Below are 14,455 nucleotides of genomic sequence, written 5' to 3'. Positions count from 1 at the left end.
GAGTGCTTATAGTTTCATTTACACTGCATATAGTTTAAGAAAGTTTGGAGGAAAGTGGAAATTGTATCTAAGATTTGTTCCTTTTAATTCAAACATGTAAAACAGGAAAAAAGAAACCAGAACATATTTACGAAGGAAAGATATACAAAAAGACTGAATCGTGCAACAGACATTGGTATTCAGCTCCAATGCCACTCTATTAAAATAAGAAAGATACCTCAATTAAATTACAAGATCTACAATTTAATCTTGAAATCTGAGTAACAATGGCATTATACATTAAGAATGTATTTTTTTCTGTTCTAAGGGAAGTTTCCATTCACAAAATGCACTGGAAAATCTACGCCATCAAGACAAACAATCCCTCTGCTGTAAGGAAACACTACAGTAATAGTTAAGGACATGAACTACAAACACACACTTTCAAAGAACACCTATTTTTTTCCAGTCCAGAGACACAGTTAGCTTTTCAACAGCATAAAATAACATCATGTGCAAATATTATTTACTAATTTCCCATTTCTTCATGTTATTAAGAACTGGCACCAAAACTTCAAACCTGAAGAGACTTTAGATAGTTCAGTATCTTACAGGAAAAAAAAAACCCCACCAAAAAAACCCCACCAACTGGCCCCAAAACCAAAACTTAATAAAAAAAAAAAAAAAAAAAAAAAGATTGTATCTAAGGCTTTTTTGTTATATTGGTGTTGGTTTTTTTTAAATAGAAAAATCAAAATATACATGATACAAATATACAAGAAATCAAAATACACTCTTAGGCACTAGCCTTTTTTTTCCCCATTCGTATATTTAGGTTTTGGGGTTCTAGACTTAAAACGTCTTTTAATAAACTATTAACATTCTGTTTGCATCTTTATTTTTCAGAGTTATATACGTTTACTACACTTCTTACAGCCTCCTGCAACTACTTTCAGTCTAATCTCTTTCATGAAATATGATTTTACCAAGGCAACTTAACAATATGGCTGAATGAAATTTTTTTGTTTGACTGCCAAATTGAAAGAGCTTTTTGCATAACCATTACAGAATGACAAAAAGATTTAGGCATCTTTTTTTCTCTCCAAAGAAAAAGGATTTGGAGACAAATGGTGATACTCACACAACAAATGGAATGCAGATGCTCTTAGATCCTTGAACTTTGGTCTCCTATTGGCAACATAGGTCATTTAGTCATCAGCCCTACAAGGTTATTCTGGAGTGCACCTCAATCTCCCCTGTTAGAGCTATTCCATGTATCTAAGCTGATGTATCCATGTATCTAATACATATATCTAATACATGTATTCCATGTATCTAAGCATTAACCAGGCCAAGAGTACATAAGTGCTCTTCTGAAAAAGAAGATAGCTGGAGTCTAGCTGCTGGTCTGATGACTGTTTAACTCTTTCTACAAAAAGGAACAACTTCAACAGGAAAGAATGAAGAAAAACTACTTCAGAACACCCTGCATGGAAGCAGATAGAGCACTCACCTGAAATGGAGGAGAACAAGTTCAAGGAATTTGAAATCACTGAAAAGTCCTTTACTTTACTCTGGATTTACTTTATCTCTGGATTTGTGAAAGTGAAGTTTACCAGCCATTTACATATATCACACTCATATATCCTATTGGATTTTTTTGCTAAAGTATAACTTGCATAGTTGACTGAAGAGAGTTTCAATTGTGGAGTGCACTATTTAAGCTGAAAAAAAAAGTTTAAGGGATAGAGCCATATTGGGATATGTAGAAATGACAGAAAAAAAATATTAGGATATAGATTATTGCTGTAAACTGGTTTAGAGTAGGCGTAGAACAGCCATAGAAAATACCTTAAGCAAGGTCTGTTTATGGCTTTCGCGTTTCCTTTCTTCCTCTTTCCTTGCTGCAACAGATGCCATACGTCTTTCTTCTTCCTAGATGAAAAAATAACAAAGAACAACTTCATAAAAGAAGGAATTAATCAGGTTTTAAAAGTATTACTGATAAATTATTAATATATTTTTGTGTCTGTATTTACAATGCAATTTTTCATTTTAAGACAATTTCAGGATTTTTAACATTTTAATATTTTAAACATTATTAAAAACAATAAAATTAGTAACAACAAATAAATCAAAAAATACAGAAGAAATAGATATCTACTCAGATGCAAATGCTGAAGATAATGCTATTTAAAACCAGTATTTGTAAAGGTCTTAAAAAAACCCTATAAAGCATATGGTGAGTATGACAGTGGAAAAGAATGTTTTTAAATGTAACAGTGCATTATATCTTTGTACCAGTTTTTACAATTAGTAGGATTAGTAGGAGACACAGAGCAAGTGAGCTGAATTCTATTTATGCTTAAATCGTAATCTAAGATTGATTTTTATCATTATAAACTGTTTCCAGGGGCTTACTTTTCTCAATCAGCAACAGAACTTGGGAAGAAAATAGTATTTTCAAAGTTAACTATAGTACATTAACATTATTTCTTATCAATATTATTACCCAGTTCAAGAAGAAGTTTCAAGAAGAAAGGCACTGATTCCTAAATCATGAGAGTCATGTAAGTGAAGATGCTTAATTTTCCTGGTACAGCAACTTAATGCTGCAATACACCCATATTAGGTTGAATGCTCCCTGTTTACAGAAGTCTAAACATTCTCACAGCACAGTATTTTTAGAACATATATTTTTCAAGTAATAAAAGAAATGTTCACTATGAAGTAAAAAGTGTAGAGTCCTTCCAACACAAATATTTGGGGAGCATACTTTAACTTATTTTGATTTACTTCACTTGCCATTTGGGTGTTTCTATTAAAGTATCTTCCCAGAATATACGGAAAGTGTTTTGATTTCCCTCAAAATGGAAAGCTCCTGTCCTAACCTTTTCACTTTCACTTTCCAGAAAGTTATGCATTAGGAAAATTAGCAAACAAAAATGAACAGAAAACATCAACCGTGAAGACATATTGATATCTCAAAGTTTCTATATAAATAGAACATGCTATGTTTAGAGCATTGTAAGAACCCCTAAGCACATGGGTGAATGCTTACTGGACAATGATATAAAAGAGGAACTTCACACTTCGCATCGCTATTACATTTTTAAGAAAATAATTTCCAAAGTGTAAGAAGTTAGGTTCACATAGCAAACTTATCTGTGTACAGCCCCCCAAGACCCACTGACATACCGTGGATTTTGACATCAATCTGAACGATGATTAAACAACACACTTTCAAATTGTTCTTCCATAACTTTAACTTAATATGCATATATTAAACAAGAGGAATATCTTAATGCAGGTTAGGGCATGAGGCTTTATATAGAGTAAGCTTCTCTGACCAAACTGTATGCAAGAATTTCCCTGGAACACTAATTGGAAAGCCTAGCTTTTTTTTTTTTGGTCTAAAAGCAACTTTTGAGGGTGAAGTTTTGTTGGCAGCCTCCTCTGCTACTGGGCTTTTCATTTCTTCCTAAGCAGGGTATTACCAAGGAGCTGGTGTCATAGAATTACAGAATAATCCCGGTTGGAAGTGACCTCAGGAAGTCATTAGTCCATGTTCACAGAATCACAGAATGGCAAGGGTTGGAAGGGACCTCGGGAGATCATCTAGTCCAACCCTCTTGCTAAAGCAGGTTCACCTAGACCGTGTTGCACAGGAGATCATCTAGTCCAACCCTCTTGCTAAAGCAGGTTCACCTAGACAGTGTTGCACAGGACATCATCCAGGTGGGCTTTGAATATCTCCAGAGAAGGAGGCTCCACATCCCCCCTGGGCAGCCTGTTCCAGTGTTCTGTCACCCTCAAAGTCAAGAAGTTCTTCCTCATATTCAACTGAAACCTCTTATGTTTCAGTTTGTGCCCATTGCCCCTTGTCCTGTTGCTGGGCACCACCAAGAAGAGTCTGGCTCCATCCTCGTGACATCCACCCTTGAGATATTTGTATGTGTTGATAAGGTCCCCTTCTCAGTCTTCTCTTCTTCAGTTGAGGATGAACAATAAACAAATAATTAAATAAACCCACACGTGGCTACAGAAATCCTTCCAGATCCCAATGCAACAAAATACCACACAATGAAACCCAGTACCTGAATGGGAGGGAACAGGGTGAGGCTTACATAAACCCCATGCAGGTAATATGCCACAAATATGAATATATAATTAATAATGCAACATAAAAACACTGTTTCTCAAAATATGATTCAGAATGTTATGAACTACAAACATAATTGTCACAACAGCCATTTATCCCAATTACATGTTACACTGTACTAAGTTTACTTAAAAAACCCTTTAGTCTTAAAATATAAACACTAGCAAACTACATTAGTGATATCTTTCTACAGAAGGTAGGCTAGAGTTGGTTTGGGGTTTTTTATTTTCTAATTAAATCTCTTCATTTGACCTTACATTTCTGCTTTTTAACTTGGCTTCCTAAAGAAACAAGCTTTTTAAAATTTCAGTGTCTTAATCTTTTCTGATGATTTTTCAACATATTGAACATATTAAATAAAGTATCTTTAAAAGTGTCAAATTAAGTGGGTTTTTTTTTCCCCCCCCATAAGGTTGATTATATAAAATTGGTACGTAGAAAGAAGAGAAATGTAAACCAATTTTCCAAGCAAGGGAGAAGCAGCAGAAATTATCCATTCTCTTTGGCAGAAAACAGCTGGCCAATCCACACAGACTCAGCTCCAGACTGAGATATTGTTGTGTTTTGCACTGGGGAAGGTGAGAGTTGAGAATAAAATGACACTAGTCTATAGGAAATTAGCCTCCATTAATTTTATTCCTTTCCAAACAACTTAAGGGGTTGTTTTTTTCCAAGCTTTAAGGCAAACAACCACAAAGTTCCCTAACTCAGTTTTCTCTCAGCTTCCACAAATACCTCTTCTTACTCTATCTTCCATCTCAAAGCTTTCCTTTAATCCATCCCAAATGCATACTTTATGACATAGTCTTCCATACATGAGGGTCTACTGCCCTCATTCAAGTCAGTCCAGTACTTACCCACCAGCACAGTGTCAATACAAAGAATGAACTAAACTAATGCAAATTGCATTATAACAAGAGTCTTTTGTTAACTGAATAAGACTTTATTTTGATCAAGAGTTTATCCTAATCACAGACACTTAAAAAATACTATTTCTTTTACAAAAGAAATTAGCTTAGCCTAAAAAGAAAATATATCCTAGTTTTACTTACTCTTCATAAAGGCAGAATGACAGAAAACATCTGGATAAAGATCAAGGGCCAAATCTGCTTTTTATGGAAATCAATTCCATATATATTTCTTGATTAATCTTACACAACACATGCAATCAATCTTGAAAAACACATCACCCCAAAACCCCACAAATATAACCCCAGAAAACCCACTAAGTTATAAAGCAAAGCCCTTAATAACCTTGCCGCAATTAATTTTAACTATCACCTCTTCTCTTCTTTTAGCTCCAGCTCTTTTGAAATTCTTCCTACCTCCCTTTTCCTTTGTTCTTCCTCATTTTTCTGCCACTATTGTCCATAGCTTTGTTTTGTCTGTAAGCCAAACCCTGCTGGACAAGGGGCATGCTTTTCCAGAAGGTCAAAGTGTCAGATCATTACAAAAGGATTTGGATGTCCTCTTGTATATGGAAATCTCCTCCATTTATTAGTTCTCCACCTCCCATCTAAAAACTTAATAAATGGCTAAGAAGCCACCCTCACCAAAAAAAAAAAACAAACCAAAAAACACACACAAACCCCACAAAATAACAATAAAAAACCAAAACCAAAACAAAACAAAAAAGAGTAGTGAATATACTTCCTAAAGAAGCAGAAATCTCCCTTTCTACAATGTGATTTTAAGGCTGCAGGTTTACATACTCAGTGTGAAGTAATAGTAGCAACAGAATACAAGAAGAATAAGGCACATTAAAGCTATTACCACCCTTATAAAAAGCCTTCCATTAGAGCTGTAACAGAAGCATATCTGCAGTTTGGCATGCTGACAGCTCCCCCTGCTGCTACATGAGTACTACCAGAACTGTAACACCACAGATTTTGGCCAAACCTATTATTATATCATCAGTCTTTTGAAGAGGTAACATCCAGCAAGACCCGAGAAGGATCCTAAAGAGACCGCAGTGGAATGCATGTATTCTTTCTCACTACTGCTCCACTGCTATTCAAACAAGTTCTTTTTCAACAAATGATACCATTTAAGTCAAAGGAGAAAAAGATGCTAAGTAAGCACACAATGAATGCAGCATTTGATTTCCATAGTACATCTACCTTAAAATTATTCAAATAATTTTACTATCGATTATTTTATATCAAGTATACTGTAGCTGTTTCTAAACTACTTTTGGAAGAATGGCCTGGACTATCCATTTAAGCTTTCAAGGCATAAAGAAAACTGAACACCGTACACTTAAAATACACAAAATTCAGCTCATTTATACTTGCAGAAGGCAGACTACTTTTATTATGTAAATCAGAGACTGATTTTTACGCAAGAATTATGTAAGAATGTAAGGATGTTTCCAGTAGAAATATAGCCATGGAAAAGAGCAAATACAACATTTTTGACTGATCATTGAGTGATATTTGATAGTGAGATGTATCCCCATTCTTAACTTTCAGTACTGATTTAATATATTTTCACAAGACCTGATTTAAGAGAAAGGATTATGATCCACAAGAATGACTCTAGAAGTTCCTGAAGTATCGTATTTTCAAGTGGAAAGATAAAAAAACCTAGGGATTCTTTTTTTTTTAAAAAAACCAGAACACTTCAAAGTGGTGATGGAATCGATAATGAATTCTACTCTGGATAAAGCAGTAGAAGCCACTCCCTGATCAGTAGAGAAATGTCTAAGCAAATAATCAAAACCAAACACAGCTCTCTTACTTTAAGCATCCAAAACCTATAAAACCTCAATCAAAAGAAGCAGCGTTTTACTGTTAAAAATATGCAGCTTGTCTTTCAATTTTGGAACCACAGCACGTTTAGAAAAAAATACATATACACGCTATATATTGTACACACACACACAAATATATATACACGTAGCAAATTCTGTTGAGAATGTGTGTTTAAAGTGATGGATAACAAATGTTCCTGGTTAAACAATTTCCAAGTAAGGAATATATACACATTTTATTCATATTTTAATATTTTATTACATGTCTGCAGATAGTATCTGCTTACCGTTATGGAAGACTGGAGAAAAAAAAAAAGATAGGTCACAGCTAAACTGTAAGCACCACCGGACAGGTCCACTTTTTTCAAAAGTTCAAATTACAAAATGCATTCAAAAAGCCTCAATGCCCAGAAAAAAACAGCAATTACAGTATATTAACCAAACAATGTAAATGACTATGTATGCAATCTGAGCCTGCTTTGACTGTAACACAGTTCAATTTCATGTAAGCTTGTTTCATTGAGCCATAAATTAAGTCATGTTAGTCCACCCTAGTTGTGAGGTAAAGCTGTTAACTGTTACAGACAGTTACTGATGGTTAACATAGGTGACACACAGGAATCTGTCCAGCCTGATAATTCAGCCTCCTTCCCCCTCTTTAAGCCTCTAGATTAATCTATCAAAGTTTGAGAAAGTGAAAAATTTCCACTGAGTTGATGTTTTTAGATACACAATACAAAGCAGGTGGGTTTTTTAGCTGAAAATCGTCTTCTAGTGTGGACAATGAACAAGTGTTTACAGTCTTACAGTGAAACTCATTACAGGTGACTAACCTCCACCGATTTCACCACCACTGGGTCCATGCCTCAGTGGTTTAAGAGCTTAAATCTTACATGCAAAAATGGCTTGGGAATGAGATGGCTTAAGAAAACACCAACTTCCTCATGAGTCACGGTTTAAAAGTTGTCATAATATGTATGATGCAATCCCTTGAATAAAGGCAAATATTAGAACAATTACAATGCAAAAAAGTTTTTCCAAGTGCAGAGTATTTGACTGTCATGGCAGCTATATGTTTCTGAATAGTTCCCTAAGGCAGAGGCAGTTACCACCAGACTTTTGCCCTGAGGTTACCTTTCTCCAGAGAATCCTATAGAAAAGGCCTGGCACCAAAGAGCATATGTCTTCTTTAAAACTAACATGAATAAAGCTTAAAAGTCTCTTATAAACTCTTGAAAATACCCTTCAGATTTTATTCTCTTTCTTGAAATAAGTGAAGCCAGCAAGTAAAAGAAAAGTTAAAAGCAGAAGTAACCATTGTGTAAAATTCAGTTCTCAAGCAGAAGAGCTTCTGAACAGGTTAGTGAGGAATTCCTAGTCAGAAAGAACCAACATCCCAGTCCAACTCTCAGTTCTTTACAAGATAAAGCAATGCTTAAGTTCAAAATTGTCTGGATGCTCTTCAGACCAATGAAGAAGTGATCCTATAAATGTAGTTAGAGTTCAGGTAGACTAATCAAGTGAGAAAAAACACATACCCAATACTGTACTTCCATTCCCCTATCAAGTTACATTTACCCTGACAGCCGATGGCAACAGCAAGTTGCTTTACCAGGCAGAGTAGCTGCATTTGGCATTGCCAACTCTCCAATTTTATCACAAATCTCATTATACTTGTTATTTTTCTTAAAATCCCAGTTTCTTAAGTCATATCATTATCTGGGTAACCCAGTTTTTACTGGAGAAAACATATAGCACCCTCCGCATGGAGAAAATGTTTTAAAAAGTTCTTGAGGCTCAAAAACCAGAATGCATATAAAAAGAATGCAAAACACATTCTTTTTACAAGTAGATTTATGAGCAGCACAACTAGTGAAGCCTGGTTTTCTATGGCTTTTTGACTTCTGGTTGACTCTCTGATGTTTAACAAGGTGCGAACCCAGATTAAGTTCTTCCCATGGCTGTGCATCTCTAATAGCTTTTTCCCCATATAGATCCCATGGAGTCTAAAAAGCAAGTTTGAGCTCTTTCTATGGTTTTTGGTTTTTCCCATCACTGAGAGTCCTAGCAGGATCAGTCTCCTCTCAAGAAGTGGGGGGGAAGGGGGAGGGGGGGGCAAAGGAAGGGAAACGTTTCCTTTATGTTAGTCACATTTCTGAAATAGTACTGAGAAAACAATCTTTTTAAAAGCAAATCAGTTAGAAAGTATTCAATTAAGTCAGTATAAATTAGCAAAAGAAAAAACAATCCATGGAATACCTGCAAACAAGCAAGTATTTAGTATTTTTGATACTGGGAATAAAACTCTCATACCCCAAAGCACTTTAATTTTAAAGTTAATGTTTTCCACATACTTGTTATATTTTATATCATAATTGGCTTTATTTTATACTTATGGTAGAGTGGCTACAGAACAACAGGATAGTTGGGAAAACAACAGGTGCAATTTGTAATGCAATACAGCCTTTGTACAAAGCAAATGAGCATTTAAAGTAAGGTATATGTATCAGCACCTGTTCAAAACAGGTAATACTACAACACTGTTGCTTATAAAGTATATTATATTTGTCATCTTGCTGCTGGATGCATTTCTCTTGTAAGAAGGTCACTTTTGAGTACACACAGAAGAATCAATGTGGCTATTCCTGTATTAAGAGATAAAATAGTTGACTTAATGGTAAGGCCCCCAGCGATTGCCCTTCATCCTCTACCTTACTGTGTATTTTCAAGAAGTCTGTAGGAGACTTAGTTGTCTGCAAGTCTTCCTTATCAGGGTTACTTGAACTTGAGCAGCAGAAACAGAAACGAACAGGAAGAGTAGGTTAGGTAAGGAAGGGAGAAACACAGACACAGAAACAGCGTGATCACCACATTTCCTTAGGGAGGCAGGCTAAAGAAACCAACAAGTTTTTTCAACGAAAGAAGATACCAATAACACCAATTTGAGGGTAAACAGACTATTCCTTTGGAAGAAGTACGCTGTTCCTTTTCAGCTACACAGCAAACCAGTAAAGACTACATTGAGAAAGTTCTAACCAAAAGCTTTGCAGATTCTCTCATGGCAATTGATCACACAGTATTTACTAATGAAAAGTGTAAGCATTTAAAAATAAACACGTTAAAATGAAGTAAAAAAGCACACCCTTACATAAATCTGAACAAAAGAAAAAAGGTGAAAGTTTTAAATACTGTAATGCCTATACACCATTCAATTCCATATGAAATTAAGGAAAATGGTGGTACTTTTAATATACATATATACACAGAAAACCCTACATTTTACTTCTGAATGTAAGGATCTAGTAAGTTTGACAAAAACAGAAATTTCTTACTGTGATTCTCTTCATATCTAGCTGTCGAAGCTGCATCATATGATGGAGAACTGTGTGTTTGTACCATGTCTCCTGAGCTATTGGATTGCCATCAAGGGTGATATCTGATAAAGATGAGGAATCAGCAAGGCACAGAATATCCTCAAAACTGTAACCAAAAAAGTTTAAAAGTTTTAATGTCATAGAGTAGGAGTAATTTTGAGATGGAAGATTTTATTACTTAAAGATAGAACATTAATATTTACCTGTACTAAAAAAAAAAACCACCCATCAATATTGTGTATGATAAATCAAATTATAGATATTTTGAAATACCAACAGCTGCTGCTGTTAAACTTTTCAATCTCTTCACACATAGGTAAAGAGACGCAGAATAAGGAGAACTTGTTTAACATGGGAGTATAGTTTCGCCTAAGAAAACCCACCCTAAAATGGGACTCATAACAACTCATATTCAAAAAAAATAATACAAGGTGTGTTTGCTATCAAAGCCAGCATGAAAACCATGGAAAATACAAGAAAAAAGCCAACCACAAATACCACAGAATGATCCTGGGTATTTGCGACATCATTAAATAAAGAAAGAAAAACAATTACAAAAGGATCATGTTATCTTCAAAACAGATGTCTATTATTCCAAATTCAGTCTACAAACACTAGTAAGTTCGCTTTTTAGACAACATCTGATTTGGTTTTCTGACAAAAGTAACTGGCCTGTGTAAAATGTATTTAGAGCTGTACAGCCTGTATTGTGTTCCTTTCATTGAAGATGGAATGTGAAAAGAAAGAAGCTCAAATAGTATTTTTAAACAACAGAGAACTACTTGATTTCAAAAAAGCTGAACAGTTATAGAAAAAATTTGACTCCCCAATGCCTTTTAAGAAATTGATTACAGTGTATAAATGTACAACTGTGCATCCATCTGTATGTACTTTGGCCTTCAAAAGTCAAGTCTGTGTTACAAAATTAAGTAAGTTCAAGTGGAAAGTATGAAATAATTTGACTTGGTACTTTTGAGAATGAAGTTTTTAAAAAGAGCAAAAATTACAAGAGAATCAATGATGAGCATATATAAACAGAGGAACACCTTACTAGATACACAAATAGTTAATGACATTCTGAATTAAGAGAACTTCTGAAGTGGAAAATATGGAATTATTGCTTTTTTTTTTTTTTTTAAATATGCTGACAATCTTACTGACTGCATCAACTGGTTATAGTTCTTTTCACTCTTGGTGGCAGGAAAAGTTTTCTTCCACTATGACTTGAAAGGATACCATACCTTAAGTATGCCCTGAACTTAGGGATCTGAAATCGCATGCAGTACAGATGTTCACATTAAAGACCATCATTGAATAAATTGGCAGCTGCCTCTATAACTGGCATCACTCAACTTTCAAAAAAGCATGCAATAATCTGCTGAGGACTAACATTCAGCTGCAAAGGGCTTCAGATCTACCAGAATGTCAGATTTTAAAATCAGGTATCCCTGAAAGATTCTAGGTATTAGATAAAGCAATTTCTGCAACAACAAAAAAAACCCCAAATAAAATAGAAAAATAGTATCATCAAATAGCAATCAGTCTCAACCAGCAGAAGAAAAGCCTGGATACTAACAGAAGCTAGCAGGACTATTTAAAAACAAATCATCCAACACAAATCTTGGGAAAAAAAAAGCAATTAGTACAACACGCAAGTAACTTCTACATGATATACCCAATGGTTGCAGCAGAAAAATGACAGCATGAAGTGGAAGATACTACTACCTTTCTGCTTAGTGTATTAAAACAACAACATAAGAACTGATGGAAAATTAACTATGTACAGATTCCAGTGAAAGCAGTAAAGGTGCTTAGCATATCTGAAGAACTGGGCGTTTTGTACGTGTGGTTATGACGACAAGTTTGATTACCATTTTCTGTTTCTTTTTGTGATCTGGTTTCCTTTCCATAAAACAGCTTGCATGACCACATTTTTGGAAGATCAGACTATTACTTAAAATACATACTCAACATGTCCTGAAGATAAAAGATCATCTTCCCAAATGACACAGAAGTTCGTAAAGCAGACTCGGAAACACGTTCAAATAAGAAAAGATAACTGAATTTCCGTTGGGCTAGAATAGATTTTGCTTGACAAATATGAAAATTTTCTGGTCTTCAAAATTAGTTTCAAATAATGTAAAACATGTTTATTAAAAGCATTAAATACACTTACTCCAAGCACTTCCCACTAAACATTTAACCAAACAGTACTTCTGCCACTACACATGATTTACAGGATTTTAATAAAACCAATCTCCTTGGGAAATGACAGAAAAGTTGAAAGTTTGCTAGTGTTTTCAAGACCTTCCACTTGCACATACTGCTGTGCTTTGAAATTCTCTGTGCTTCAGCATACCAGAACATTCATTCTGGAGCTAAAACAGATGTGCTTGCTTTATCCTGCTTCTAGCTGCCCTATTAGCAGCTCAAATTTTGAGCAAGAGAGTAGTGCAAAATAGCTATGTTTTCACATCTTTGTATACGCATATGAAAAACAGAGCTTTAGAAATTCAACATAGAGAACTTAATATAGTGTACTTGTCACACTGGCATCCCGATCCTAAGCCAAGCAAAGCTTTAACGTAATACACCCACCAGACTGCATACTTTACAACCAAGCTTCTGTCTGCTTCCCAGCACGCAGACTACTGTGACAGAGCCAAGTGGTGACCACCCTACAGGAATCAGAGGTCACGTCTCAATGCTCTCTCTAGCCTCTGTTCACCACGAAGGACTCTCTAACCTGCTCATGAAATACAAAGCAGCTGTGGATGATGCTGTTTCAGACTGCCTCAGTCAATCTTCTCAAGTGAAATGTCTGCTTCTCTTTCCGAAAGACCTTCTCCTGCAAGAGTTCCACCAAGCTACAGCAACCACTGCTCCTTCCATGTCCTTTCTTCCTAGATAAATTTATCTTTGCTAACATGGTAGTTCAGCAACACAGAAACAAGTCATGAATTTGGGCTAAACTATCAAAAACTGTTTTCTGGAAATCTTTTCAGAATAGATCAGTTTTACATCTTGTGTGTATGCTCAGAGTCTTGCATCCAAATCTCCCCTTTGCCAGAGGGGATGGAAACCCACTTCTCCTGCCTCATACGAGAAGATGGCAATTACTACGCAGCAGAGTATTCTGGCATAAGCTCAACCTCCACCAGTGATATGCATTCACATTTACACCTTTAGTAAGCAAGAATAGGACACAGTAACACTTGTCCTCTGTTACAGCCAACTTACTTAGGAAGACAGTTGTTCCTTCACTATACATTTGCATCAGTGACTTTTTGAACCATGTTCCATAAAGGGGAAAAAAGCTCTGGAGAAGAGAGAGCAGGCAACATACTCACTACATCCTGACAGAACACCCAAGAGGGAACTGTGTTCAAAAAACATTCAGTCAAAGAAGAAAACCTGGGTTGTCCCAGGTAGCTAACCACTGAACTGCTGATGAAAACAGATGCTACCACAGCCAACCTTTCATTCCCCGTGTTCTGCTTTTGTTCAAGTATTTAACAATGCATTTATACATTTTTATTCTGCTAAGAAAAAGAAAAGATATTTACTTGGTTTTATTAGGCTAAGAACATTCCTTCTCTCAGGTTTCCAACTCAGCAACCAAATGAAGAAAAACAATTACATGTCCTTTGAGCTTCTATCCAACTTTTTTCCATATGGCTAGACAACATGCCTCACTAAACAAAAAAGCCAATGTAGTGCTGACCCGGACAGCAGTGTAACAGTGAAAAATCTGTATTTTGTTTCCAAAATTAAAAACTGGTCTTCCCTGGTTTCACATTTTGAAATAGGATCAATAACTCTTTCTGAATCTCGGCGGCATATCTTTCCTGAAGAAAAGTTTCTGTTATCTCTTCTCAGTATCACATGACAAATTCAAAATGGGATTTCTCCTTCTTTATAACTAGCTCCAGAGATATGTACTACCTTCAGCCATCAGGTATGAATGCCTTCAGTTTGTCACTGCTAAATATTTTTGGACTGAAGCCACGAGTAGGACTTCTTTTGGTTCAGATCAGCATCAACTTCTACAGTGGTTGGTTTTAGCTTACATTATTTTGCCAATGCATTCTTTTATACTGAAAGCTCTACAGAAAAACAGCAACATTCTGAGGCCTCCCCTGAAGCATAAGGGAAAAACAACATCAGTGACAAAACTCATGATAGATT

The 14,455-nt window shown here is 35.5% G+C and overlaps 1 protein-coding gene across 1 annotated transcript in view; it reads right to left on the bottom strand.

The window, feature by feature from the left end:
• Positions 1-14,455, bottom strand: part of LRRC49 (leucine rich repeat containing 49) — a 50,712-nt gene that overhangs the window by 14,938 nt on the left and 21,319 nt on the right. The window contains exons 10-11 of the mRNA XM_009643833.2: positions 10,226-10,373; positions 1,831-1,914 (exon numbers count right to left, since the gene is read on the bottom strand). Of these exons, the coding sequence (XP_009642128.1) occupies positions 1,831-1,914; positions 10,226-10,373 (232 nt within the window). The remainder of the gene's footprint in view (positions 1-1,830; positions 1,915-10,225; positions 10,374-14,455) is intronic.

This window comes from Egretta garzetta, unplaced genomic scaffold (genome assembly GCF_000687185.1).
Source record: "Egretta garzetta isolate BGI_Z169 unplaced genomic scaffold, ASM68718v1 scaffold287, whole genome shotgun sequence".
Lineage (NCBI taxonomy): Eukaryota > Metazoa > Chordata > Aves > Pelecaniformes > Ardeidae > Egretta > Egretta garzetta.
The sequence above is the reverse complement of the archived record's forward strand: the minus strand, read 5'-3'. Positions and strand labels throughout refer to the sequence as shown.